This window comes from Ascaphus truei, chromosome 7 (genome assembly GCF_040206685.1).
Source record: "Ascaphus truei isolate aAscTru1 chromosome 7, aAscTru1.hap1, whole genome shotgun sequence".
NCBI lineage: Eukaryota > Metazoa > Chordata > Amphibia > Anura > Ascaphidae > Ascaphus > Ascaphus truei.
The window spans coordinates 41,946,134-41,972,022 of NC_134489.1; the positions used below are offsets into that span (position 1 = coordinate 41,946,134).

Here is a 25,889-nt window from a genome sequence, read left to right on the forward strand (position 1 = left end):
TCTTAATTTTTATATTACACGGTAATATTTAGTCTCATTGGGAGCGTCATGCGTGCCGGAATGTATTAATATGTCTTGCGTGCCAGTAAGTATTACTGAACTGAAGTTATGAAGTTATTTAGATAGGAAAAGCAGTTTTTAAACGTCCTGGGGTGGGAGGAGTTTTACTCTGGGGTAAGACTGTCAACCTCACCACTGATTTATGAGAGGGGCTGGGTTTAGGTTGTGTTCAATGGGAAATAATTGCATATAAACGAGGCTCAGCCTATACTCTGGGTCTTCATGTATTTTCGTGATGTCTACATCTGAACCTGAATTATGGAAGAAATGGCCCATCCTGTATCCTGATGGCTTTCTTGTCCAAACCTTTAAGTAAGTGTCTATATTTTGTCTGTTATTTGTATAATCTCGTGTGTTCACCTTTTTCAAGGAATAAATTATATTTTATCATATCTAAGCCTCATTCAGTTCACCCCAGGTATTTTTGGTGTATTATTGTAGCCTGTCACAAAGTTACCGTCACAGTTACTGCTGCGGCCGAGTTTATTCGAGCATTTGCCCGGTCTCGGCCGCAGCAGTAACCTGGCGCGCGCCGCAGGGTGCCGGGCGCGCGCCGAAGCCGTGGAGGAGCGCCCTCCGATCGGGGCTTTCTCCTCCCCGCTGCCGGGTCCGCCGGGTCCCCCGGAACCCCCTGCCGCCGTCCCCCACATCGCGGGACACCAGGGCTCCCTCGGGGAGCCCTGGATGCGCGTGCAGGGGGCGCAGGCTCCCGATGACGTGTGACCGTGCATTGGTGATGCGCGGCACGCCGAGGGAGTGGGGCTAGCAAGCCGGGACATGTCCCGGCTTGCGGTACTAGCCCTACTCGAATAAAACGTGTCGCCAGTGTAGGTGCACTGAGATCTTGCTTAGTGGGTGGGCAGGGGCTGTGGTCCGGTCTCTATATTTAGTCTTGTATGTGGTATGGTAATAGGACTGACAGTGGATCAGTGAGGTGGGTGACTGGAGGGACTTTAAGAAGGCTTAGGAAGTGGTGAGGGTAGGGGAGATCATGGGCATTGGGAAGGGTGGGGTGAGGGAGAGGATGGGATAGAAGGAGGTTAACGGGGGATCATGGAAGCCGTGGAGAAGAGATGAGCTTTGAGTTATTATCCTTGATTTTTACAGTATTTGACTTTGGAATTCCCTGGCTTTGAAATTCCGCTTTGTTATTTGTTATTAACCTCACAGAAAGCAGCAGATTTTGTCCTTTGACCAAATGCAGAACTATTTTCAGCACCAATTTTGCACCAAAGAGACATTGAGACCTGACCCCCTGAGCTAGACATTTTGAAGCCTCTTCCGTATGGAAGTTCCTTATTGATCTTGATGACACAAGCTCTCAAGATCTCACTCGTCTCCTTGAATCCCAGGCTTACAATATATCCTTGTGAAATCGGGCAGATTGTGTGACAGGATTAACGTGATTTGGGAAACGCTCGATGAGTCAGGTCTGCTGACTCTCTGCGCCCCTGATGAACCAAGAGAGCTTGGTTCAACTCCTATTATTCACTGCACTTTGACAGTTCAAAACAGGGCCCCAGCTTTGTTCTTGTGTAGACACCCGGAACTGGTTTCCTTTGTAACTGTTCACCAGCTCAGACAAGTCATTAATAACCAGAGCCCCGGGTCTGCGTTACCACACCTACGCCAAAGGCTCAACTGCACTCCTAATACATGGTATGCGGTATTAATGCACTGAAGCCCAGAACTTGGGCTGCGTCCATACAGCCTTCGCCCGTGCGGCATCCGTGACGTCACCCGCGTGAAGCGGGTGCGTTTTCAGGACATGATAGATGCGCCATTGGGTGGCGTGTCTAGGGGCGTGTCTAGGGGCATGTCTGTGAGGTCACGGAGCTGGTTCGCCGTTATTGGGCAAACCGCTCATGTGACCTGCCCGTCGCACCGAGAAATCAGTTTCAACTGATTCCTCACACAATGCACACCCCCTCCTGCTGTCGCCCGCGCGGTCTATGGGCGCGATCAATGCCTTAATGTAATGTGATCGCGCCGCTCGCGGACGCCTCTGCGCGGTCTTCGGCAACATGGACACTCCCTTAGATACACACTGAGGAGTGCATGGAACTGAGTATTTACAGGGGCAATCCAGCTTAGCTCACAAAAACATTTTGTCAACAAATATTATTGTCTACCTTAAACAAATGTAATCATGCTTAAAGCAAAGATTACGAATGTTTATTTGACTTGTTAACAGAGCCTCTGTGTGGGGTCAGAGCTTGTCCAGCAAATGTGCATATTATTCATCATTTTTGAACCTTGTTATTTTTGTTCCATGCCCTGATTTATGCTGCTTGGGTTCTAACTAGCATCATATGTCTTTCCTTAGCACGGTTTAGATCAGTGGTTATCAACCTTTTTTGGTTAATGAATCCTAGAATTAGATTGTAATATTCTGGGGAACCCCTAACCTCTCCCCCTATCTCTTACCCCCCTTACACCCCATCTCTCTATTCCCCCCTCCCCCCTTACACTCCTTCCCCCTCTCACCTTACAATCTCCCCCTGTGTTCCCTCCTTACACTCTGCCCCTTCTCTCTTCCCCCTTACTCTCCTGTCTACACTCACACTCTCTCTCTTTGGGTCAAAGACTGAGCCACTTGTGCTGAAGCAGGGGTATCCTTAAATCCTGTCCTGTTGGTGGCCCTAGAGTACTGGAGTTTCCCACCCCTGTGCTAAGCGATGTCATGTTTAAGAGTCCCCAAAATGGAGAAATAGTTGTATTATTATGACTGAAGGGACCATTGAAAATATAATCCTGAAAGTGAAATGAATGAAAGCGCTATACTATACTAATGCTGTTATATACAGAGACGACGCCGTGAAGCTAAAATTATCAGTGTTTGCTTATCACATTCATTTTAATATTAAAACATTTTCTTTAGTGATTTTTGGGGAGTAACGTCATCGATGTCTCCAAATGATCAGCTACGAAGTTGGTCACTTTTGATGCACGAGGTTCAGGGTCATACAGTATGTGATTGGAAATGTCCATATTTATAGAGAATCTTCTTTTCACCCATATCGTCTTTATTTATCATCCCATTTTAAAGCAGCAGTCCAACTGCCGGGTTTTATTTACTTGAATTTTCCCCCATTAATATGTGCATCAATACAATCCACACAATGATAAGTAATTAGCTAACTTGCTGATCGATCTGCGAAGATTCAACTCGGGGGTTCACTAAATGACTGCATCTTTGGTCCTCTTCTGCTGCACTGACAAAGTTCTGTGGGGAAGATCATGTGACCAGGCAGTCACTAGATACAATTGGTACACTGCTAGAGAGAGGGCAGGGTTCAAAAAGGGGTGTGCCCGAGACTGTTTCAGAACAGGCAGGGGATGTGACTTTGTAAATGGTTGCTATAGAAACAAAAAATGCTTGTTACATTATAATATCGGAACAAATTGGTGGGGAAAGAAATGTCCACCGAAAGGAAATTACTTTTATGTACACCACTACATAAAATATAACTTTTAATAAATGTATTTAAAAACTTTTGACCAAAATAAAATGATAATATTTTAATTCCCACTTGTTAGACAGGGTGCAATAATATTGGCTCAATTAGCACTTGAAATGAACCTAAATGTCTAACTGAAAGGCACTGTATGATGGCAGCATAAGTACCTGCCAGGTTATATACAGGGTCGCCACCACTCCGGGTTTCACCCGGAGACTACGGGTTTTTGGCCACGTCTCCAGGCTACGGGTTTACCTAGTAAACCTTGGGCGGGCGGTGGCGATGGTGACAGCGCCGGGGGTGGCAACGTCTCCTGGCATCTTCCCCCTGCAAATACTGGCAATTTGGCTGTGCGGTGGCAAATAGTGCCGCGTTGCCATGCCAACAGGAACGCCACTTGAAGTAGCAGCGTCACATGACGCCCGTTGCCATGACAACGATACGCTACGTGACATTGCAATGTCATGTAGCGCCGTGTTGTCATGGCAGCGTGATGCCGCGTGACGCCAGGATGCCGCGCAGCCATATTGAAGTGAGTTGCAGGGGGAAGATGCCGGGAGGACACCAGGGGTAAGTGCTTTTAAAAAATAAATAAATCTGCAGGTTGGCTTTCAGTCGAAGGTGGCAACCCTGGTTATATACAGTTGGGTGTTGGGACTCCAGTTCTCAAGGGCCACCAACCGATAAGGTTTCAAGGATATCCCTGCTTCAGCCCAGGTGACTCAATCAGTTTCTCAATCTCTGGTAGGACTCTGTGTAAGTATGGTGCCAACTAGCAAGATTATCAGTAGTAGGGTGACCAGATTTGTCCCAGAAAAAAATGGGAGAAATGTCACGTATGCGCAGTCTGACTTGCCGACTGCACACGTGCGAAGAGCGCTTGCCAACTGCGCATGCGTGATCGGTACTTGCCGGCTGCCCATGCGCATGAGTGACCGGCAAACACAGATTGCTCATGCGTGGTCAGCAAGTGTCGATCACGCATGCGCAGTTGGCAAGGGCTCTTCGTGCATGTGCAGTTAGCAAGTGCCGATCACACATGCGCGGCCAACGGGATAAGAGCAGGGACAGAGCCATAAAAACCGGGACTGTCCCGGCTAAACCGGGACATCTGGTCACCCTAATCAGTAGTGACAAGCTAGTAGACAGTACTTAATTAATTAGTAGCAATTGTAAAGGAGATATAGGTACAAATATATTGGCTAAATTAGCGTTGAAAATGACCCTCAGTACTTGCACAGCAGGTTATATTACTCTGCCTGAGAGGCACTGACTTAGTTTGGTGTCCCCATCTGATAATTCACCCGTACGCAAAGTGTATTATATCAACACCTCTTACTGTTGAGTGAATTATATAATTAACCACCTGTTATAATTACAACCATTGCCACTATGCAGTGCATTTTATTAGGACACTATTCAACGCTAATTTAGCCAATATTATTGTACCTGTATACAATTGCTACTAATTAATATCTAGTGGGGGAGGGGGGGGTTGCATCTGGGGGGGCTAGTGGTGCCTGTATTTGAGGGGGTAGTTTTGTATTGGGAGGGGGGGTATTGTGTGTGTACAGGGAGGGGCATGGGAGGGGGTTGTATGGGTATTGGGAGGAATTGAGTGTGTGGCCAGGGGAGGAGGAAATGAGTGTGAGGAGGGGAGGAGAGGGGTGCAAACAGGGCTGCCACTTTCTATTAAAGGCTAACCCGGAGACATTTTGCAATAAAATTGTTTACATTTATTTATTTTATTTATATACTAATTTCTTTTACCAGCATCATCTCCCCCTGCAAGGTCCAGTCACATGGCCCTGCGACAACCAAATTGCACGCGTTGCCATGACAACTCGCGTCCCGCTGCATCAAGTTACCATGGCAATGGAACGCCCTATGGTGCCGGGATGTGGCGTCACGCAACGCCCCATTGTCATGGCAACTTAATGCCGCATGATGGTGACGTCACGTAGTGTCCCATTGTCATGGCAACAGGGCATCATGTGACACCACATAGCGTCCCGTTGTCATGGCAATGTGTTGCCATTAGACATCGGGTAGCCATTTTGCTGAGATTTACCCGTAGCCCGGAGATACATGGGAGAAACCTGTAGTTTCCAGGTCAAACCCAGAGTGATGGCAAACATGGGTGTAAAAGAGTAAAAGAGTGAGAGTGAGATAAATACAGGTGTGAAAGGGGAGGGCTCGCAAGGCCGCAAACATGCGGGGGGTGAGGAGGAAGAGGGCGGGGCGCTGACACAGGGGGGGGGGGGAGGGGAAGAAGTCCAGGCAAAGCTGTAGGCTCGAGCCCCAGAAAATCTGTAGGCAATTTCCCCTCTGACCAGCCCGTCCCTGCCCCCTAACTATTTCATTGATTGTGTTCCACTCATATCAATTTATATTTCTTTGGCTCAGGGAAGGCTGGATCCTATTTTACTTTTTGGAATTACTGTATTTGTCCTATTATTGGGTGAACCGGAATATAAGGTGACCCCCTAATTTCAGTAGCAGCTGGAAAGAAAAAGTTCACATACAAACACACAGTCTGTCTCTCTGTGTCTGTCACTCTCTGTGTCTCTGCATCTGTCACTCTCTGTCTCTCTGTGTCTGTCACTCTCTGTCTCTCTGTGTCTGTCACTCTCTGTCTCTGTGTCTGTCACTCGCTGTCTCTGTGTCTGTCACTCTCTGTCTCTCTGTGTCTGTCTCTCTCTGTGTCTCGAGTTTCCTGCCACACACAACATGGCTGCTTCAGGTCTCCAAGGTGGAGCTTCATCCGTTTTACCCTCCTACCTCATAGATCCAACTGCTGATTGGCTCGCAAAGTGATTATAGGGCGAGCATGCACTTTTCAACGTAACTTTATTGGGGAAAAATTTCACAAAACCGATATAGTGATTGCTGTGCACCTTTTTTTAAATTATTATTCGGTTTATTCCACCCTCAGACCAGGGGTTATCAAATCCAGTCCTCAAAACCCTCAAAGAGGTCAGGTTTTTAGGATATCCCTGCTTCAGCACTGGTGGCTCAATCAGTGGCTCAGTTGAAGAGCCACCTGTGCTGAAGCAGGGACTGATTGAGCCACCTGTACTGAAGCAGAGACTGGTTGAGCTACCTGTGCTGAAGCAGGAACTGGTTGAGCCACCTGTGGTGAAGCAGAGATATCCTGGGGATCTTGAGTTGAGTTGAGAACCCCTGCCTTAACCGAATGAGGAAAAATTAGAGCGGGGCAGGTACCTTACGTGTGCAAGGCCCTTACCTGTGCAAGGCCCTTACCTGTGCAAGGCCCTTACCTGTGCAAGGCCCTTACCTGTGCAAGGCCCTTACCTGTGCAAGGCCCTTACTTGTGCCAGGTCCTGCTCAACATACAGTGGCAAACAAAAAAAGAAGCTTGATTCTTTATTCTACGACATTCTCGACTGATTTCAATGGCTAATTCTGTCCGAAAACGGCCGCTTGTGCTGGAAGGCCCTAACTTTAAATATTTCTTACGCTATCCTTGGTTTATTTGGTTCTGGAGGGACGGTTGAACTCCGCTTGGGGCCTTTCTGTTGGACATCATTTCGGTGGCGTGACTGGTTCCACCAGTGTCATGGCCTTAAAGTTATTATCATCTTCTCAGGAAGATGGACGTCGATCATACTGACTTTGATCTTACCGACCGCGATTCTACCGACCTCGATTCTACCGACCTCGATTCTACCGACCTCGATCCTACCGACCTCGATCCATCCGACCTCGATCCAACCGATTTCGATCCAACCGACCTCGATCCAGCCGACCTCGATCCAGCCGACCTCGATCCAGCCGACCTCGATCTTACCGACCTCTATCTTACCAACCTCGATCCAACCGACCTTGATCTTACCGACCTCGATCCTGCAGACCTCGATCCTGCCGACCTCGATCCTGCCGACCTCAATCTTACCGACCTCGATCCTGCCGACCTCGATCCAACCGACCTTGATCTTACCGACCTTGATCCTGCCGACCTCGATCCTTACGACCACGATCCTGCCAACCTCAATCCTGCCGACCTCGATCTTACCGACCTCGATCCTACCGACCTCGATCCTACCAACCTCCCCAAAGTTCCATGCAGGAATTTGGGCCAGTTTACACTTTGCTAAGAGATAATGGGGAAGGACAGGATGGCAGACTTGTCTGAGATATGAGAATGCACCACAAGTTGTATTTTTATTTACGGAACAGTTTACCAAACAAAAGGGGATATTTAAACCTTTCACTTCCAAATGCAACGCCCGGCTGTAGGAAGGAGGCTAAAAACTACTCTGCAGCTACACGTTTGGCATCAAAACGAGGCAGAAAATGCAAAGCCTTCTCATTTCAGCTTTGCGATTACTCGGAAGTGACCCCAGGCGGAGCGAGTTCAGGTCTTCGGCTAAAGTGATTCAGGATGTTTTTTTACCAGTTGATATGCCAGGGATAAACATAACCCAGCAGTCATTGCATCTTGTTCCAGGCATAACCATAACCCAGCAGTCATTGCATCTTGTTCCAGGCATAACCATAACCCAGCAGTCATTGCATCTTGTTCCAGGCATAACCATAACCCAGCAGTCATTGCATCTTGTTCCAGGCATAACCATAACCCAGCAGTCATTGCATCTTGTTCCAGGCATATCCATAACCCAGCAGTCATTGCATCTTGTTCCAGGCATAACTATAACCAGCAGTCATTGCATCTTGTTCCAGGCATAACCATAACCCAGCAGTCATTGCATCTTGTTCCAGGCATAACCATAACCCAGCAGTCATTGCATCTTGTTCCAGGCATAACCATAACCCAGCAGTCATTGCATCTTGTAATACCGGTTCAGGCGGCAGGAGTCAGTGTTGGATCAGAGGACGGAAACGCTAAAGAGATTTCTTACTCTGCACAGTAATTACAAATACCATTTGTGACAGGTCTGCGTACAATTTGTAGCCTGAAGAAACTGAAGCCACGCTTACGGCAGCGGTGCGCAAACCGGGGGGGGGGGGGGGGGGGGGAATTTGCAGGGGGGGCGTGGGCTGTTACAGAGGCCCTGCGCTCTTCAACCCAGGCATTTAATTTAATGCCGGGGGAGCTGTGAGGCCTCTGTAACCTCACTTACCTGCTGGTAGCCGGGTCTTCGGCAACACGTTGCCATGGCATGATATGGCTGTGCAACATCTTAAAGTGTAACATTGAAAGTGTCTGGAGTTCATTTTGGAGTTGAAATTGGAGGTGAAGATTGGAGGAAGATCTGGACTCTGCACAACAACCCTGCAGCTGTGAGAACTTGATTTTCTAAATGCTGTGATTCTTTGTACCCTTCCTGTCCTCCAGTACCTGGGAAGTCTCTCCTCCTGCATCTCACTATGCCCACCCTATTGATTTTTTTGCTTACTGTTTCCTCACTGCTTTGTGAACGTCTCTGTTCTCTCCAATTTCCCCACTCCCCACTGCACCATTATTTATACACCTCTCTCCCAACAACTTCTTTATCCCTCAATAAAAAGCACCCAAACAAATCCTCTATTCACACCCTCTATCTACTCCTTCCTGCTGCTGGGGATCTACCCTAAGCCTGAACCAAGACACATACAACTGATCTCACTCATGCAGCCTGCCATCTCTTCCCATGTAAATTATGTTAACCTTCTGATTTAATACTGACTAACCTTAAAACTCACCCTACAAGTTAAGCATCCCAACAGCCTGCACTCATGGTTACTGTCCCACACTCAGCCACTCCTACCACCCATTGTGGCCAAGCACTGCCATACACAGCACTTATTCCCTCACCTGCTGTCTCTGTAAGTCTCCCACCATACCTCTTAGATTGTAAGCTCTTCGGGGCAGGGATTTCCTTTCCTATTGTTTGATTTTGCTGCGCTTATTGTATTATTATAATTCCCTGTACTGTATTCTTTGTGAAGCGCCGAGTACACTTTTGGCGCTATATAAATAAAGACATACAATACAATGGCAACAAGCTGTCAAATGACGCCGCGGGGTCATGTGACGTCACGGGTCGCCATGGCAACGCGCGTCAAATGACACGGTGGGGTCACGTGACGTGACCCGCAACGTCATTTAAAGCCGTGCCTTGAGGACTGGAGTTGAGCACCCATGCAGTAAGTCCCTCGGGGGGAGGGGAGATGAGCCCCCTGACTTACACCTTTCAAGTTTTTGCAATCTTAACCTTGGAAAGGGTTTAACTTGCTTCACTTTCCCCAGTCTGGGGGTGATAACGCCCCTGCTTTTTGTGGTTGGTTCTCAGAGAGAAAGGGATCGAGGGTGTTGGACACATACACACCTTGCGCTGCAGATATTCCTGCATCTTGGGTCGGCTCACAGCCGGCAGGATCCAGGGACCACATAATGAGCACTTTACATCGGATCGGCAGATAGGAACCATTTCATGACCCCACCCCAGTCTAACACCTTACACTCTGTTTCATCCTTGGTTTGCTTTTATATCTAGGGTAGCCTTCTGTGTAGCACAGGGGGTGGGCAACTCCAGTCCTCAAGGGCCACCAACAGGTCAGGTTTTCAGGATATCCCTGCTTCAGCACAGGTGGCTCAATCAGTTTCTCAGTCAAAGACTGCACCACCTGTGCAGAAGCAGGGATATCCTGAAAACCAGACCTGCTGGTGGCCCTTGAGGACTAGAGTTGCCTATCCCAAGCATTTTTTTTTTACATTTTCTAACTGCAACACCCTGTGCTGGGCGGTTGCTGCACATATCCACTACCCTTTCTGGGAAATATTTTCAAAGTTTATGAAAGTTTGTGTTTCCAATGTAGTGATTTCTGGGGGTTTGTTTGCTCAGCGGAAGAGACAATGTGAATATTTAGATTAGTTTTCTTTAACCCCTGTATCCCCTCCCTACTTAACCAGACTCTGCAAAGTCTATTTTATGGGGGGGGGGGGGGGTCTACTCAGAGGTGGCAGAGACCTTGATTGTAACACGTTTCTGTGATGCAGCCACAGGAAGATTGAATATCTTGTCACTGAGTAGGGGAATGAGAATGACCCCAAACTAGCTGTGTGTGATTCGGCCCTTCAGCTGCGATAGGTTTCATGTCAATTCGATTGAAAAAATAAAAATATAGAACACAGGATTTTATTACAGGTTTTTTTTTTATTGCTTTTCTTTTGCTACTACAAGAAACGTTAGGAAATCAGATTCGAAGGAGAGGCAAAGGGGGAAAGGTTTGCTAAGCAGCTCTCTCCTCGCAGTGGAAGATTCAGCTCAGAGGCATTTAGTTGCTGTGATCTACAAATTGTAGTCTAGGGGTGCTCAACGTCAATCCTCAAGACCCCCCAACAGGTCAGGCTTTAAGGATATCCCAGCTTCAGCACAGGTGGCTCAATCAGTGGCTCAGTCAAAGACGGAGCCACTGATTGAGCCACCTGTGCTGAAGCAAGGATATCCTAACAACCTGACCTGTTGGGAGGTCTTGAGGACTGGAATTGAACACCCCTGTTGCAGACTGTAGCATCATTACTGCTCATTAGTATTTCTTGGGCCCCCAGGATCCATTCCATGTTTTGCATCCGCATGGCTGTGTTTGAAATTGAATTTGTTTCGCTCCGTGGGAATGTCCTTTACGTGGGGGTTGAACTGGCACATGAGTTGATACAGGAACAGCTGGTGCTAGAGTTGCCCATTGGCAAATTCCATAAGCTGGTACCTGTGGTGGTATTTGAACTGGTATTTGTGGGAGTTCTTGAGCTGGCATCTGGGCTGGTACTTGTGGGAAAGCTTGAACTGGCACTTGAACTGGTACTTGTGATTGAGCTGGCACTTGGATTGGTACTTGTTGTAGTGTTTGAACAGGAACCTGGACTAGTACTTGCTGTGGTGCTTGAACTGGCACCTGGACTGGTACTTGTTGTGGTTCTTGACCTGGCACCTGGACTAGTACTTGTTGTGGTACTTGGACTGGAACTTGTTGTGGTGCTTGAACTGGCATCTGGACTAGTACTTGTGGGGCTTGAGCTGGCACCTGGACTGGTACTTGTTGTGGTGCATGAACTGGCATCTGGACTAGTACTTGTTGTGGTGCTTGACCTGGCATCTGGACTGGAACTTGTTGTGGTGCATGAACTGGCATCTGGACTAGTACTTGTTGTGGTGCTTGACCTGGCATCTGGACTGGAACTTGTTGTGGTGCTTGAACATTAACCTGGACTGGTACTTGTTGTGGTACCTGAACTGGTACTTGTTGTGGTGCTTGAACTGGCAACTGAACTAGTATGTATTGTGGTGCTTGAATGGGAACCTGTACTGGTACTTGTTGTGGTGCTTGAACTGGCACCTGGACTGGTACTTGTTGTGGTACTTGAACTGGCACCTGGACTAGTATTTGTTGTTGTGCTTGAACGGGAACCTGGACTGGTACTTGTTGTGGTGCTTGAACAGGCATCTGGACTAGTACTTGTTGTGGTACCTGAACTGGTACTTGTTGTGGTGCTTGACCTGGCACCTGGACTGGTACTTGTTGTGGTGCTTTACCTGGCACCTGGACTGGAACTTGTTGCGGTGCTTGAACGGTAACCTGGGCTGGTACTTGTTGTGGTACCTGAACTGGTACTTGTTGTGGTGCTTGAACTGGCACCTGGACTGGTACTTGTTGTGGTACTTGAACTGGCACCTGGACTAGTATTTGTTGTTGTGCTTGAACGGGAACCTGGACTGGTACTTGCTGTGGTGCCTGAACTGGTACTTGTTGTGGTGCTTGACCTGGTACCTGGACTAGTACTTGTTGTGGTGCTTGAAATGGCACCTGGACTGGTATTTGTTGTGGTACCTGGACTGGTACTTGTTGTGGTGCTTGACATGGCATCTGGACTAGTACATGTTGTGGTGCTTGAACTGGCATCTGGACTAGTACTTGTTGTGGTGCTTGACCTGGCACCTGGACTGGTACTTGTTGTGGTACCTGGACTGGAACTTGTTGTGGTGCTTGAACTGGCATCTGGACTAGTACTTGTTGTGGTACCTGGACTGGTACTTGTTGTGGTGCTTGACCTGGCACCTGGACTAGTACTTGTTGTGGTACCTGGACTGGAACTTGTTGTGGTGCTTGAACGGTAACCTGGACTGGTACTTGTTGTGGTACCTGAACTGGTACTTGTTGTAGTGCTTGAACTGGCAACTGATCTAGTACTTGTTGTGGTACCTGGACTGGAACCTGTTGTGGTGCTTGAGCTGGCACCTGGACTGGTACTTGTTGTGGTGCGTGAACGGTAACCTGGGCTGGTACTTGTTGTGGTACCTGTACTGGTACTTGTTGTGGTGCTTGAACTGGCACCTGGACTGGTACTTGTTGTGGTGCTTGAACTGGCACCTGGACTGGTACTTGTTGTGGTACTTGAACTGGCACCTGGACTAGTATTTGTTGTTGTGCTTGAACGGGAACCTGGACTGGTACTTTCTGTGGTGCTTGAACAGGAACCTGGACTAGTACTTGTTGTGGTGCCTGAACTGATACTTGTTGAGGTGCTTGACCTGGTACCTGGACTAGTACTTGTTGTGGTGCTTGAAATGGCACCTGGACTGGTACTTGTTGTGGTACCTGGACTGGTACTTGTGGTGCTTGACCTGGCACCTGGACTGGTACTTGCTGTGGTACCTGGACTGGTAATTGTTGTGGTGCTTGACCTGGCACCTGGACTAGTACTTGCTGTGGTACCTGGACTGGTACTTGTTGTGATGCTTGACATGGCATCTGGACTAGTACTTGTTGTGGTGCTTGAACTGGCATCTGGACTAGTACTTGTTGTGGTGCTTGACCTGGCACCTGGACTGGTACTTGTTGTGGTACCTGGACTGGAACTTGATGTGGTGCTTGAACTAGCATCTGGACTAGTACTTGTTGTGGTACCTGAACTGGTACTTGTTGTGGTGCTTGACCTGGCACCTGGACTGGAACTTGTTGTGGTACCTGAACTGGTACTTGTTGTGGTACTTGAACAGGCACCTGGACTGGTACTTGTTGTGGTACTTGAACTGGCACCTGGACTAGTATTTGTTGTTGTGCTTGAACGGGAACCTGGACTGGTACTTGTTGTGGTGCCTGAACTGGTACTTGTTGTGGTGCTTGACCTGGTACCTGGACTAGTACTTGTTGTGGTGCTTGAAATGGCACCTGGACTGGTACTTGTTGTGGTACCTGGACTGGTACTTGTTGTGGTGCTTGACATGGCATCTGGACTAGTACTTGTTGTGGTGCTTGAACTGGCATCTGGACTAGTACTTGTTGTGGTGCTTGACCTGGCACCTGGACTGGTACTTGTTGTGGTACCTGGACTGGAACTTGTTGTGGTGCTTGAACTGGCATCTGGACTAGTACTTGTTGTGGTACCTGGACTGGTACTTGTTGTGGTGCTTGACCTGGCACCTGGACTAGTACTTGTTGTGGTACCTGGACTGGAACTTGTTGTGGTGCTTGAACGGTAACCTGGACTGGTACTTGTTGTGTTACCTGAACTGGTACTTGTTGTAGTGCTTGAACTGGCAACTGATCTAGTACTTGTTGTGGTACCTGGACTGGAACCTGTTGTGGTGCTTGAGCTGGCACCTGGACTGGTACTTGTTGTGGTGCGTGAACGGTAACCTGGGCTGGTACTTGTTGTGGTACCTGAACTGGTACTTGTTGTGGTGCTTGAACTGGCACCTGGACTGGTACTTGTTGTGGTGCTTGAACTGGCACCTGGACTGGTACTTGTTGTGGTACTTGAACTGGCACCTGGACTAGTATTTGTTGTTGTGCTTGAATGGGAACCTGAACTGGTACTTGTTGAGGTGCTTGACCTGGTACCTGGACTAGTACTTGTTGTGGTGCTTGAAATGGCACCTGGACTGGTACTTGTTGTGGTACCAGGACTGGTACTTGTGGTGCTTGACCTGGCACCTGGACTAGTACTTGCTGTGGTACCTGGACTGGTACTTGTTGTGATGCTTGACATGGCATCTGGACTAGTACTTGTTGTGGTGCTTGAACTGGCATCTGGACTGGTACTTGTTGTGGTGCTTGAACTGGTATCTGGACTAGTACTTGTTGTGGTACCTGGACTGGTACTTGTTGTGGTGCTTGACCTGGCACCTGGACTAGTACTTGTTGTGGTACCTGGACTGGAACTTGTTGTGGTGCTTGAGCTGGCACCTGGACTGGTACTTGTTGTGGTGCTTGACCTGGCATCTGGACTGGTACTTGTTGTGGTACCTGGACTGGAACCTGGTGTGGTGCTTGAGCTGGCACCTGGACTGGTACTTGTTGTGGTGCTTGAACGGTAACCTGGGCTGGTACTTGTTGTGGTACCTGAACTGGTACTTGTTGTGGTGCTTGAACTGGCACCTGGACTGGTACTTGTTGTGGTACTTGAACTGGCACCTGGACTAGTATTTGTTGTTGTGCTTGAACGGGAACCTGGACTGGTACTTGCTGTGGTGCTTGAACAGGAACCTGGACTAGTACTTGTTGTGGTTCCTGAACTGGTACTTGTTGAGGTGCTTGACCTGGTACCTGGACTAGTACTTGTTGTGGTGCTTGAACTGGCATCTGGATTAGTACTTGTTGTGGTACCTGGACTGGTACTTGTTGTGGTGCTTGACCTGGCACCTGGACTAGTACTTGTTGTGGTACCTGGACTGGAACCTGTTGTGGTGCTTGAGCTGGCACCTGGACTGGTACTTGTTGTGGTGCTTGAACGGTAACCTGGGCTGGTACTTGTTGTGGTACCTGAACTGGTACTTGTTGTGGTGCTTGAACTGGCACCTGGACTGGTACTTGTTGTGGTCCTTGAACAGGAACCTGGACTAGTACTTGTTGTGGTGCTTGAACTGGTACTTGTTGAGGTGCTTGACCTGGTACCTGGACTAGTACTTGTTGTGGTGCTTGAATTGGCACCTGGACTGGTACTTGTTGTGGTACCTGGACTGGTACTTGTGGTGCTTGGCCTGGCACCTGGACTGGTACTTGTTGTGGTACCTGGATTGGTACTTGTTGTGGTGCTTGAACTGGCATCTGGACTAGTACTTGTTGTGGTGCTTGACCTGGCACCTGGACTAGTACTTGTTGTGGTATCTGGACTGGTACTTGTGGTGCTTGACATGGCATCTGGACTAGTACTTGTTGTGGTGCTTGAACTGGCATCTGGACTAGTACTTGTTGTGGTACCTGGACTGGAACTTGTTGTGGTGCTTGAACAGGCATCTGGACTGGTACTTGTTGTGGTGCTTGAACTGGCATCTGGACTAGTACTTGTTGTGATGCTTGACCTAGCATCTGGACTGGTACTTGTTGTGGTACCTGGACTGGAACCTGGTGTGGTGCTTGAGCTGGCACCTGGACTGGTACTTGTTGTGGTGCTTGAACGGTAACCTGGGCTGGTACTTGTTGTGGTACCTGAACTGGTACTTGTTGTGGTGCTTGAACTGGCACCTGGACTGGTACTTGTTGTGGTACTTGAACTGGCACCTGGACTAGTATTTGTTGTTGTGCTTGAACGGGAACCTGGACTGGTACTTGCTGTGGTGCTTGAACAGGAACCTGGACTAGTACTTGTTGTGGTTCCTGAACTGGTACTTGTTGAGGTGCTTGACCTGGTACCTGGACTAGTACTTGTTGTGGTGCTTGAACTGGCATCTGGATTAGTACTTGTTGTGGTACCTGGACTGGTACTTGTTGTGGTGCTTGACCTGGCACCTGGACTAGTACTTGTTGTGGTACCTGGACTGGAACCTGTTGTGGTGCTTGAGCTGGCACCTGGACTGGTACTTGTTGTGGTGCTTGAACGGTAACCTGGGCTGGTACTTGTTGTGGTACCTGAACTGGTACTTGTTGTGGTGCTTGAACTTGCACCTGGACTGGTACTTGTTGTGGTGCTTGAACGGGAACCTGGACTGGTACTTGCTGTGGTCCTTGAACAGGAACCTGGACTAGTACTTGTTGTGGTGCCTGAACTGGTACTTGTTGAGGTGCTTGACCTGGTACCTGGACTAGTACTTGTTGTGGTGCTTGAATTGGCACCTGGACTGGTACTTGTTGTGGTACCTGGACTGGTACTTGTGGTGCTTGGCCTGGCACCTGGACTGGTACTTGTTGTGGTACCTGGATTGGTACTTGTTGTGGTGCTTGAACTGGCATCTGGACTAGTACTTGTTGTGGTGCTTGACCTGGCACCTGGACTAGTACTTGTTGTGGTATCTGGACTGGTACTTGTGGTGCTTGACATGGCATCTGGACTAGTACTTGTTGTGGTGCTTGAACTGGCATCTGGACTAGTACTTGTTGTGGTACCTGGACTGGAACTTGTTGTGGTGCTTGAACAGGCATCTGGACTGGTACTTGTTGTGGTGCTTGAACTGGCATCTGGACTAGTACTTGTTGTGATGCTTGACCTAGCACCTGGACTGGTACTTGTTGTGGTACCTGGACTGGAACTTGTTGTGGTGCTTGAACAGGCATCTGGACTGGTACTTGTTGTGGTGCTTGAACAGGCATCTGGACTAGTTCTTGTTGTGGTACCTGGACTGGTACTTGTTGTGGTGCTTGACCTGGCACCTGGACTAGTACTTGTTGTGGTACCTGGACTGGAACATGTTGTGGTGCTTGAGCTGGCACCTGGACTGGTACTTGTTGTGGTGCTTGAAAGGGAACCTGGACTGGTACTTGTTGTGGTGCTTGAACTGGCACCTGGACTGGTACTTGTTGTTGTGCTTGAATGGGAACTTGGACCGGTACTTGTTGTGGTGCTTGAACTGGTACTTGTTGTGGTGCTTGAACTGGCACCTGGACAGGTACTTGTTGTGGTACTTGAACTGGCACCTGGACTAGTATTTGTTGGTGTGCTTGAACAGGAACCTGGACTGGTTCTTGTTGTGGTGCTTGAACAGGAACCTGAACCGATGCTTGTTGTAGTGCCTGAACTGGTACCTGTTGTGGTGCTGGAACAGGCATCTGGACTAGTACTTGTTGTGGTGCTTGAACTGGCACCTGGACTGGTACTTGTTGTGGTGCTTGAACTGGCATCTGGACTAGTACTAGTTGTGGTGCTTGACCTGGCACCTGAACTAGTACTTGTTGTGGTGTTTGACCTGGCACCTGGACTGGTAATTGTGGTGCTTGAACTGGCACTTGGATTGGTACTTGTTGGGTTACCTGGACTGGTACTTGTTGTGGTGCTTGACATGGCATCTGGACTAGTACTTGTTGTGGTGCTTGAACTGGCATCTGGACTAGTACTTGTGGTGCTTGAACTGGCATCTGGACTGGTACTTGTTGTGGTGCTTGAACGGTAACCTGGACTGGGACTTGTTGTGGTGCTTGACCTGGCACCTGGTCTGGTACTTGTTGTGGTATCTGGACTGGTACTTGTGGTGCTTGAACTGGCACCTGGACTGCTACTTGTGGTACCTGGACTGGTACTTGTTGTGGTGCTTGAACTGGCACCTGGACTGGTACTTGTGGTACCTGGACTGGTACTTGTTGTGGTGCTTGAACTGGCACCCGGACTGGTACTTGTTGTGGTACCTGGACTGGTACTTGTGGTGCTTGAACTGGCACCTGGACTAGTACTTGTTGTGGTGCTTGACCTGGCACCTGGACTGGTACTTGTTGTGGCACCTGGACTGGTACTTGTAGTACCTGGACTGGTACTTGTTGTGGTGCTTGAACTGGCACCTGGACTGGTACTTGTGGTACCTGGACTGGTACTTGTTGTGGTGCTTGAACTGGCACCTGGACTGGTACTTGTGATACCTGGACTGGTACTTGTTGTGGTGCTTGAACTGGCACCTGGAGTGGTACTTGTTGTGGTACCTGGACTGGTACTTGTGGTGCTTGAACTGGCACCTGGACTGGTACTTGTGGTACCTGGACTGGTATTTGTTGTGGTGCTTGAACTGGCACCTGGACTGGTACTTGTTGTGGTGCTTGACCTGGCACCTGGACTAGTACTTGTTGTGGTGCTTGACCTGGCAAATGGACTTGCACTTGTTGTGGTACCTGGACTGGTACCTGTGGTGCTTGAACTGGCACCTGGACCAGTACTTGTTGTGGTGCTTGAACTGGCACCTGGACTAGTAGTTGTTGTGGTGCTTGACCTGGCACCTGGACTGGTACTTGTGGTGCTTGAACTGGCACCTGAACTGGTACTTGTTGTAGTACCTGGACAGGTACTTGTTGTGGTGCTTGAACTGGCAATTGGACTGGTACTTGTGGTACCTGCACTGGTACTTGTTGTGGTGCTTGAACTGGCACTTGGACTGGTACTTGTTGTGGTACCTGGACTGGTACTTGTTGTGGTGCTTGAACTGGCACCTGGACTGGTATTTGTTGTGGTACCTGGAAAGGTACTTGTTGTAGTGCTTGACTTGGCACCTGGACTAGTGCTTGTTGTGGTGCTTGACCTGGCACTTGGACTAGTACTTGTTGTGGTGCTTGACCTGGCACCTGGACGGGTACTTGTGGTGCTTGGACTGGTACTTGTTGTGGTACCTGAACTGGTGTTTGTTGTGGTGCTTGACCTGGCATCTGGACTAGTACTTGTTGTGGTGCTTGAACGGGAGCCTGGACTGGTACTTGTGGTCCTTGAACTGGCACATGCACTGGTGCTTGTTGTGGGACCTGGACTGGTACTTGTTGTGGTGCTTGAACTGGAATCTGGACTAGTACTTGTTGTGGTGCTTGACGTGGCACCTGGACTGGTACTTGTGCTGGTGCTTGACCTGGCACCTGGACAGGTACTTGTTGTGGTACTTGGACTTGTACGTGTTGTGGTGCTTGAATGGGATCCTGGACTGATACTTGTGGTGCTTGAACTGGTACCGGGACTGGTACTTGTTGTGGTGCTTGAACTGGCATCTGGACTAGTACTTGTTGAGGTGCTTGACCTGGCACCTGGACGGGTACTTGTTGTGGTACCTGGACTGGTACTTGTTGTGGTGCTTGACCCGGCATCTGGACTAGTACTTGTTGTGGTGCTTGAGCTGGCACCTGGACTGGTACTTGTTGTGGTGCTTGACCCGGCATCTGGACTAGTACTTGTTGTGGTGCTTGACCTGGCACCTGGACATGTACTTGTTGTGGTACTTGACCTGGCACCTGGACTAGTACTTGTTGTGGTACCTGGACTGGTAGTTGTTGTGGTGCTTGAACTGGCATCTGGACTAGTACTTGTTGTGGTGCTTGACCTGGCACCAGGACATGTACTAGTTGTGGTGCTTGACCTGGCACCTGGACTAGTACTTGCTGTGGTACCTGAACTGGTACTTGTTGTGGTGCTTGACCTGGCATCTGGACTAGTACTTGTTGTGGTGCTTGAACTGGCACCTGGACTGGTACCTGTTGTGGTACCTGGACTGGTAATTGTGGTGCTTGAACTGGCACCTGGACTAGTACTTGTTGTGGTGCTTGACCCGGCATCTGGACTAGTTCTTGTTGTGGTACTTGAGCTGGCACCTGGACTAGTACTTGTGGTGGTGCTTGACCTGGCACCTGGACTTGTACTTGTTGTTGTGCTTGAACTGGCATTTGGATTGGTGCCTGTTGTGGTGCTTGAACTGGCACCTGGGTTAGTACCTGTGGTGGTGCTTGAACTGGTGCTTGAGCTAACCATTGATAAAGTTCATAAGCTGGTACCTGGACTGGTACTTGTGGTGGTGCCTGAACTGTCACCTGAGGTGATGCAGGAACTTGAACAACTGGTGCCAAAGAATCCCATGGGTAAATTCCATATACTTGTTCTTGAACTGGCACCTGAGAAGTTACTTTTGGTGTTACTTGAACTAGTCCCTGAGCTGGCATTTGTGGTGCTTGAGGAGGTGCTTGACCTGGCACTTGTGGTGGTGCTTGAACTGGCATCTGAGCTGGTACTTGTGGTGGTGCTTGAGCTGGTGTTTGTGGTGTTTGAGCTGGTACTTGAGCTGGCACTTGAGTTGGTATCTGTACCAGGACCTGAGCTGGTACTTGTGGGACTTGAGGTTGTGTTTGAGCTGGGACTTGAGGTTGTGTTTGAGCTGGCACTTGATTTGGTGTTTGAGCTTGTGTTTGCTGTTGTGGCACAGCTGGTATGTAAACTGACTGTCCAGGTAGGTTGGGTACATAATAATACTGTTGCTGTGGATTTGGTGTATAAACTTGTGGTTGCTGTTGGGTTAGGATGTAAACTGATTGTTGCTGTGGCATTGGGGTAGCTTGCTGCTGTGTAGCTGGCACTTGGGCTTGTTGTTGAGATGGAGCCCCAGTTACTTGTTGGTGAGCCCCACATGGCTCATGGGCGTTTCCTTTCTTCAAGTGTCGGTTATACGCTTTGGCTACAGCACAGATCAGGTTGATAAATTCACTAAAGCTAATTTCCCCGTCATTATTTCTGTCAAGAGCTTTCATTACTAAGTTGATGGTCTCTGGGTCTCCAGTACTCTGCAACAGAACAGAACAGAATATCACATGTTGTATGAGAAGTGAAGGGGAAACATTGTTACAAGATCCGCAGAGAGCTTGAAACACACATGCAGAAAAGACAGAATTCTACTGGACAGCGTGACAACCCAAGTCATAGGACAGGGGCAGATTGGTCCCTGAGACCTCATAACTGTATAAAAACAGAATTTACATAGAGTGATATGGATCTCCCTCATTAAAGATATTTGCTTATTATGTATATGCCTGACCAGAGGAATATTAGTTTTTCATACATAGGATAGGTATGCTAAGGTTCTGCAGTTACAATACATGCGTAAGAGATTCCACAGCGATAAGGTATTCAATACATACAGCTCATAATGGCTTGGTAATGGATATTATCTTATACTATTGGAAGAAATCATTACTGCAGTAAATAAGCTTCCGTCTGGCAGCTTTATTTTGGAAGTGCACTGTTAGTCCATTTTCATCTTGCCGAGGAGTGGCAGAAAGGGACTTATGCAGTAATAATGTTATTGTGTAACAGTATTATGAATACATTGATGTGGAGACAGTGAATCTGTGAAGTGTACACCCATCCCAGCACGTGTCCTCACCTTGATTGCCTCATATAGCTCCACCTGTATGAGCTGCTCCATTTCTTCCCTGGTGAGTTTATCACCGGCATGCTGACTTTGGGAATATTTCTGGAAGATTTCCAGGATCCTCTGGATTGCCTGCATGATGTCTGACATGGTGATGTTTTTTTTAATCTATAATGAGATAGACAACACTTGCATAAAGAACCAGATGTGTTAGGAAGTGTATATTCTACAGAGAAGGCTGGATATATAGACAACGTTTTTGTCTCCCCTGTGGTGTATTATGGTATAACATGTGACATTCACAGCACTACCATTGAGTCCTTTGGAAACTGATATTGACGCTCATAACGCGACATGCTGTAGTATCTGGGGGAACATTGAGGCTGACTTAATCTGTAGTCTTTTTTTAGAAGCAATGTTTTTTGACAGCACACATTGGGTGGTATGTATAATGCCTGTATGAATCGTCACAAATTGTCATTATGATTGATGTTAGCTGGAAGCTGAGAGTCAGGTTCAGGTTGCACCATTTATCTAAGTGCTATGTGTCAGCTTTCGTAAGCTTGGTGTCAGGTTTTGATTTGGGGCTGGTTATAAAGGCAGTTAGGGCAGGGGTTCTAACGAATGGTTAAAGTAGCAGTTGAGTGAAGTTGTAAGGAGTAATTTAGGAACAGGTAGAGAGGAGTTATAGGGAGCGGTTATAGAACGGGAGAAGTCACAGAGCAATCATAGGGGAAAAGTTATAGGGTGTGGGTAATAGAGTATGAGTAGCTAGGGGAGAAGATATAGGGAGCAGTTATATGAACAATTAGGGGGAAAGTTATTGGAGAAGTGTGTGGTATGCTGGCTAATTTGAAATATCTGCCTTTATTAAACAATAAGAGTGGTACCCAACATCCCCTATTACCATCACATTCGACCACTCAGTATCTATGTGTCACAAACATATAATTCATTATATATATACACACAACTCAACTACAGTATAGCATCTGAAGAATCTGCCACTATATTGTTCTACCCTACCAGACTAAATATTATAATGGGATGTATGGGAATGTGTGTCTCTAACTGCTGCTGTTTTCCTTTCTGCCCAAAAGACCCACATTATATATAAAAGACACTTTTATACATCCGAAGACAGTATAATAATGCAGATAATTCTCATCCCGAGTCAAGGAGCACATTGCATTGGGTTGACGCCCTAATGAATGTGTTATGCTAACTGGCAGGCAAGAATAGCAGCTACTGTAACCATAATATCCAGCATTGGAGAATAGAAAGGGTTAGAAATCCCTGCAAACCTTAACAGGATAAGGTCACTACTGTAACATAAACAAGCAGCCCAAACTAAGCAGGAACATCTTTTTACTGAAGTATAAATCCTGTATCCTCTAACACAGCGTTAGCTTAGCAACCCATGGGCTGTAAGACCCTAACACAATGTAATGCAGGCGGAGAGCTCCGATATTCTGTTACAGTTCTTGACTTGGGAAAATGCTGCCTTTTATCATTTAAATGGATCGCCGTTGTAAGAACAGAGCTTTTGCCAAGACCGGGCTCCTCTCAATGTGCTTCGGGGCATCAAAGGGATATACAGTATGTAGGAATTAGCACACAGTAAAGCGCTACAATGTAGCCAGTAGGAGGACATGTCTAATCTTGTGAACTCTCTCAGGTTAGGGTGTATAGTGGAACGCTTTACTCCACGCTAGTTCCAATTTACATTGTAAAATGCAAAGGTTTTGAAGCAATAGTCAATGAGAATATTAGCCTTGACTTTACTTAAATACAATCCATGGACTTTCACTATTTTTATTAGTTACAAGTAAATATATCATTATTGTCTGTATGTGTGAGTGTGTGTGTACAGTGTATGTATAAATATATATATATATATACATACACAAACACACACACACACACACACACACACACACACACACACACAAACACACACACACACACACACACACACACACACACACACACACACACACACACACACACACACACACACACACACACACACTATAGCACAGATGAGCAGCTCTCACATAACAGTAATCACTGTTTTGGGTGCACTGAACTTTTTGAATTTTTAATTAATAATCTACTTTATTCATCAGTCACTAACAAAAGACTTAAATAAGTGTCCTTTTTCATTTCAACATTTCAGTCCTATTGCTGATGGTCCTGCAATAGAACTGAAATGCTTATGAAGTTAATACATCAATATGTACTCTTACTTCATTAATTAATATATGATTACTATAATAAATAGTTGAATTCATGTGCTGCTTCTGTATTCTGCATCATGTACAGTAACCAATATGAATGGTCTCAGTTGAAAAAGTCTTAAAAGTACATTTTGCCAGTTCCTTGGAAGCTACAGAATAAGAAACATCCCCAGTGTTCAAATTAAATACAAAACATGGGGCGATATGCCGAATTCAAAATATCTGCCTTTATTAAGCCATAAAGTAGTAATACCTATACCCCCAGCAGTACTATCACAATTCAACAGCTCAGTATCTCTGTGTCACAAACACATAATACATGTTATACATACGTAACTATTGTATCTCAATATGCTACCACTATATATCCATATTCTGACAGTGCCATAATGCATACTACCCTACATACATTATGAACCGGAGCCTCCCCGGCAAGGCGTAAGGCCTTTTTAGTCCTGTATATAATGTGGTGTCTATATTGGTCCCTGGAGAAAAGTAGGATTATTTGCAGTTGCAACATGGTATAGGGAAATAATTCTGAAAATAATGCGTACTGGCCCTGCTTCCTGGCCAGAGATATATTCCCAAACTCAAGCCTTTTACCTATACAGTACCATATGGCACGGTTCTCAGAAGCGCAGGCAATACATCTGTGAAGAATTATATTTTTGCCCAATGGCTAAGCCAGTGTCCAGGGTTCCTGGGAACCATTGGTTTCCCCGGGCATCCCGAAAGGGTTCCCTGTACTTTTCAGGTAATTTTTAAATTGTACCAATTACAGAAGAATTTACAATGCATCTGATCTCAGACGCGGTGATAGAGAGGGTTGGGGTTCCTCAGGATTTCACACGGGGTTCCTTAACCCCAAAAATGGTAGGAAACCACTTAGCTAAGCAGTGTCAAGCTCTGTATCTTCTGACAAGCAGGTGCATGCATACATGCCGTGACGGATGCCTGGATGCACCAATCCAGAACAGCCTCTGTCAAGTCACACCAGATACAGCCACTTATGGCTAAGAAGAACAGCGATAAGCACTTACCTGTCTCTGTAATGACGTGCAGCGAGGAGCAGTGAGCCATACAATGTAGCATCCAGGGACCTGAGCTTATTTATACTGATTCGCTGTCCTAATTCATGCATGCTGACACACTCACACGATGATGTAACTCTTAATGTGCACCGCTGACTATATTCACAGGTAGCTGGTTTAGTGACAACAATAATCTTCCCCACAAGACAGGGTCCCAATAAAAATTACTTAATGCCTCGTTCCATGTATTCCCTGCATTTCATCATTTCTCCCTTCCTGTTGTGATAGCACAGTATAGTATAGTAGGGAATGCCTTATCACACAGCTCCCTGCTGGGATAGCATAGTATAGTATAGTAGGGAATGCCTTATCACTCAGCTCCCTGCTGGGATAGCACAGTATAGTATAGTAGGGATTGCCTTATCACTCAGCTCCCTGCTGGGATAGCACAGTATAGTATAGTAGGGAATGCCTTATCACACAGCTCCCTGCTGGGATAGCACAGTATAGTATAGTAGGGAATGCCTTATCACACAGCTCCCTGCTGGGATAGCACAATATAGTATAGTAGGGAATGCCTTATCACACAGCTCCCTGCTGGGATAGCACAATATAGTATAGTAGGGAATGCCTTATCACACAGCTCCCTGCTGGGATAGCACAATATAGTTTAGTAGGGAATGCCTTATCACACAGCTCCCTGCTGGGATAGCACAGTATAGTATAGTAGGGAATGCCTTATCACTTAGCTCCCTACTGGGATAGCACAGTATAGTATAGTAGGGAATGCCTTATCACACAGCTCCCTGCTGGGATAGCACAATATAGTTTAGTAGGGAATGCCTTATCACACAGCTCCCTGCTGGGATAGCACAGTATAGTATAGTAGGGAATGCCTTATCACTTAGCTCCCTACTGGGATAGCACAGTATAGTATAGTAGGGAATGCCTTATCACTCAGCTCCCTGCTGGGATAGCACAGTATAGTATAGTAGGGAATGCCTTATCACTTAGCTCCCTACTGGGATAGCACAGTATAGTATAGTAGGGAATGCCTTATCACTCCGCTCCCTGCTGGGATAGCACAGTATAGTATAGTAG

The 25,889-nt window shown here is 47.3% G+C and overlaps 1 protein-coding gene across 1 annotated transcript in view; it reads right to left on the reverse strand.

Moving 5' to 3' along the window:
- Positions 1-20,266, reverse strand: part of LOC142499971 (uncharacterized) — a gene marked incomplete at its 3' end in the record, with an annotated part of 40,854 nt that extends 20,588 nt beyond the window's left edge. The window contains exons 1-6 of the mRNA XM_075610029.1: positions 18,654-20,266; positions 14,414-18,620; positions 12,020-13,900; positions 11,691-11,983; positions 7,168-7,635; positions 6,303-6,369 (exon numbers count right to left, since the gene is read on the reverse strand). Coding sequence (XP_075466144.1) covers positions 6,303-6,369; positions 7,168-7,635; positions 11,691-11,983; positions 12,020-13,900; positions 14,414-18,620; positions 18,654-20,127 — 8,390 coding nt within the window. The remainder of the gene's footprint in view (positions 1-6,302; positions 6,370-7,167; positions 7,636-11,690; positions 11,984-12,019; positions 13,901-14,413; positions 18,621-18,653) is intronic.
- Positions 20,267-25,889: the final 5,623 nt, after the last annotated feature.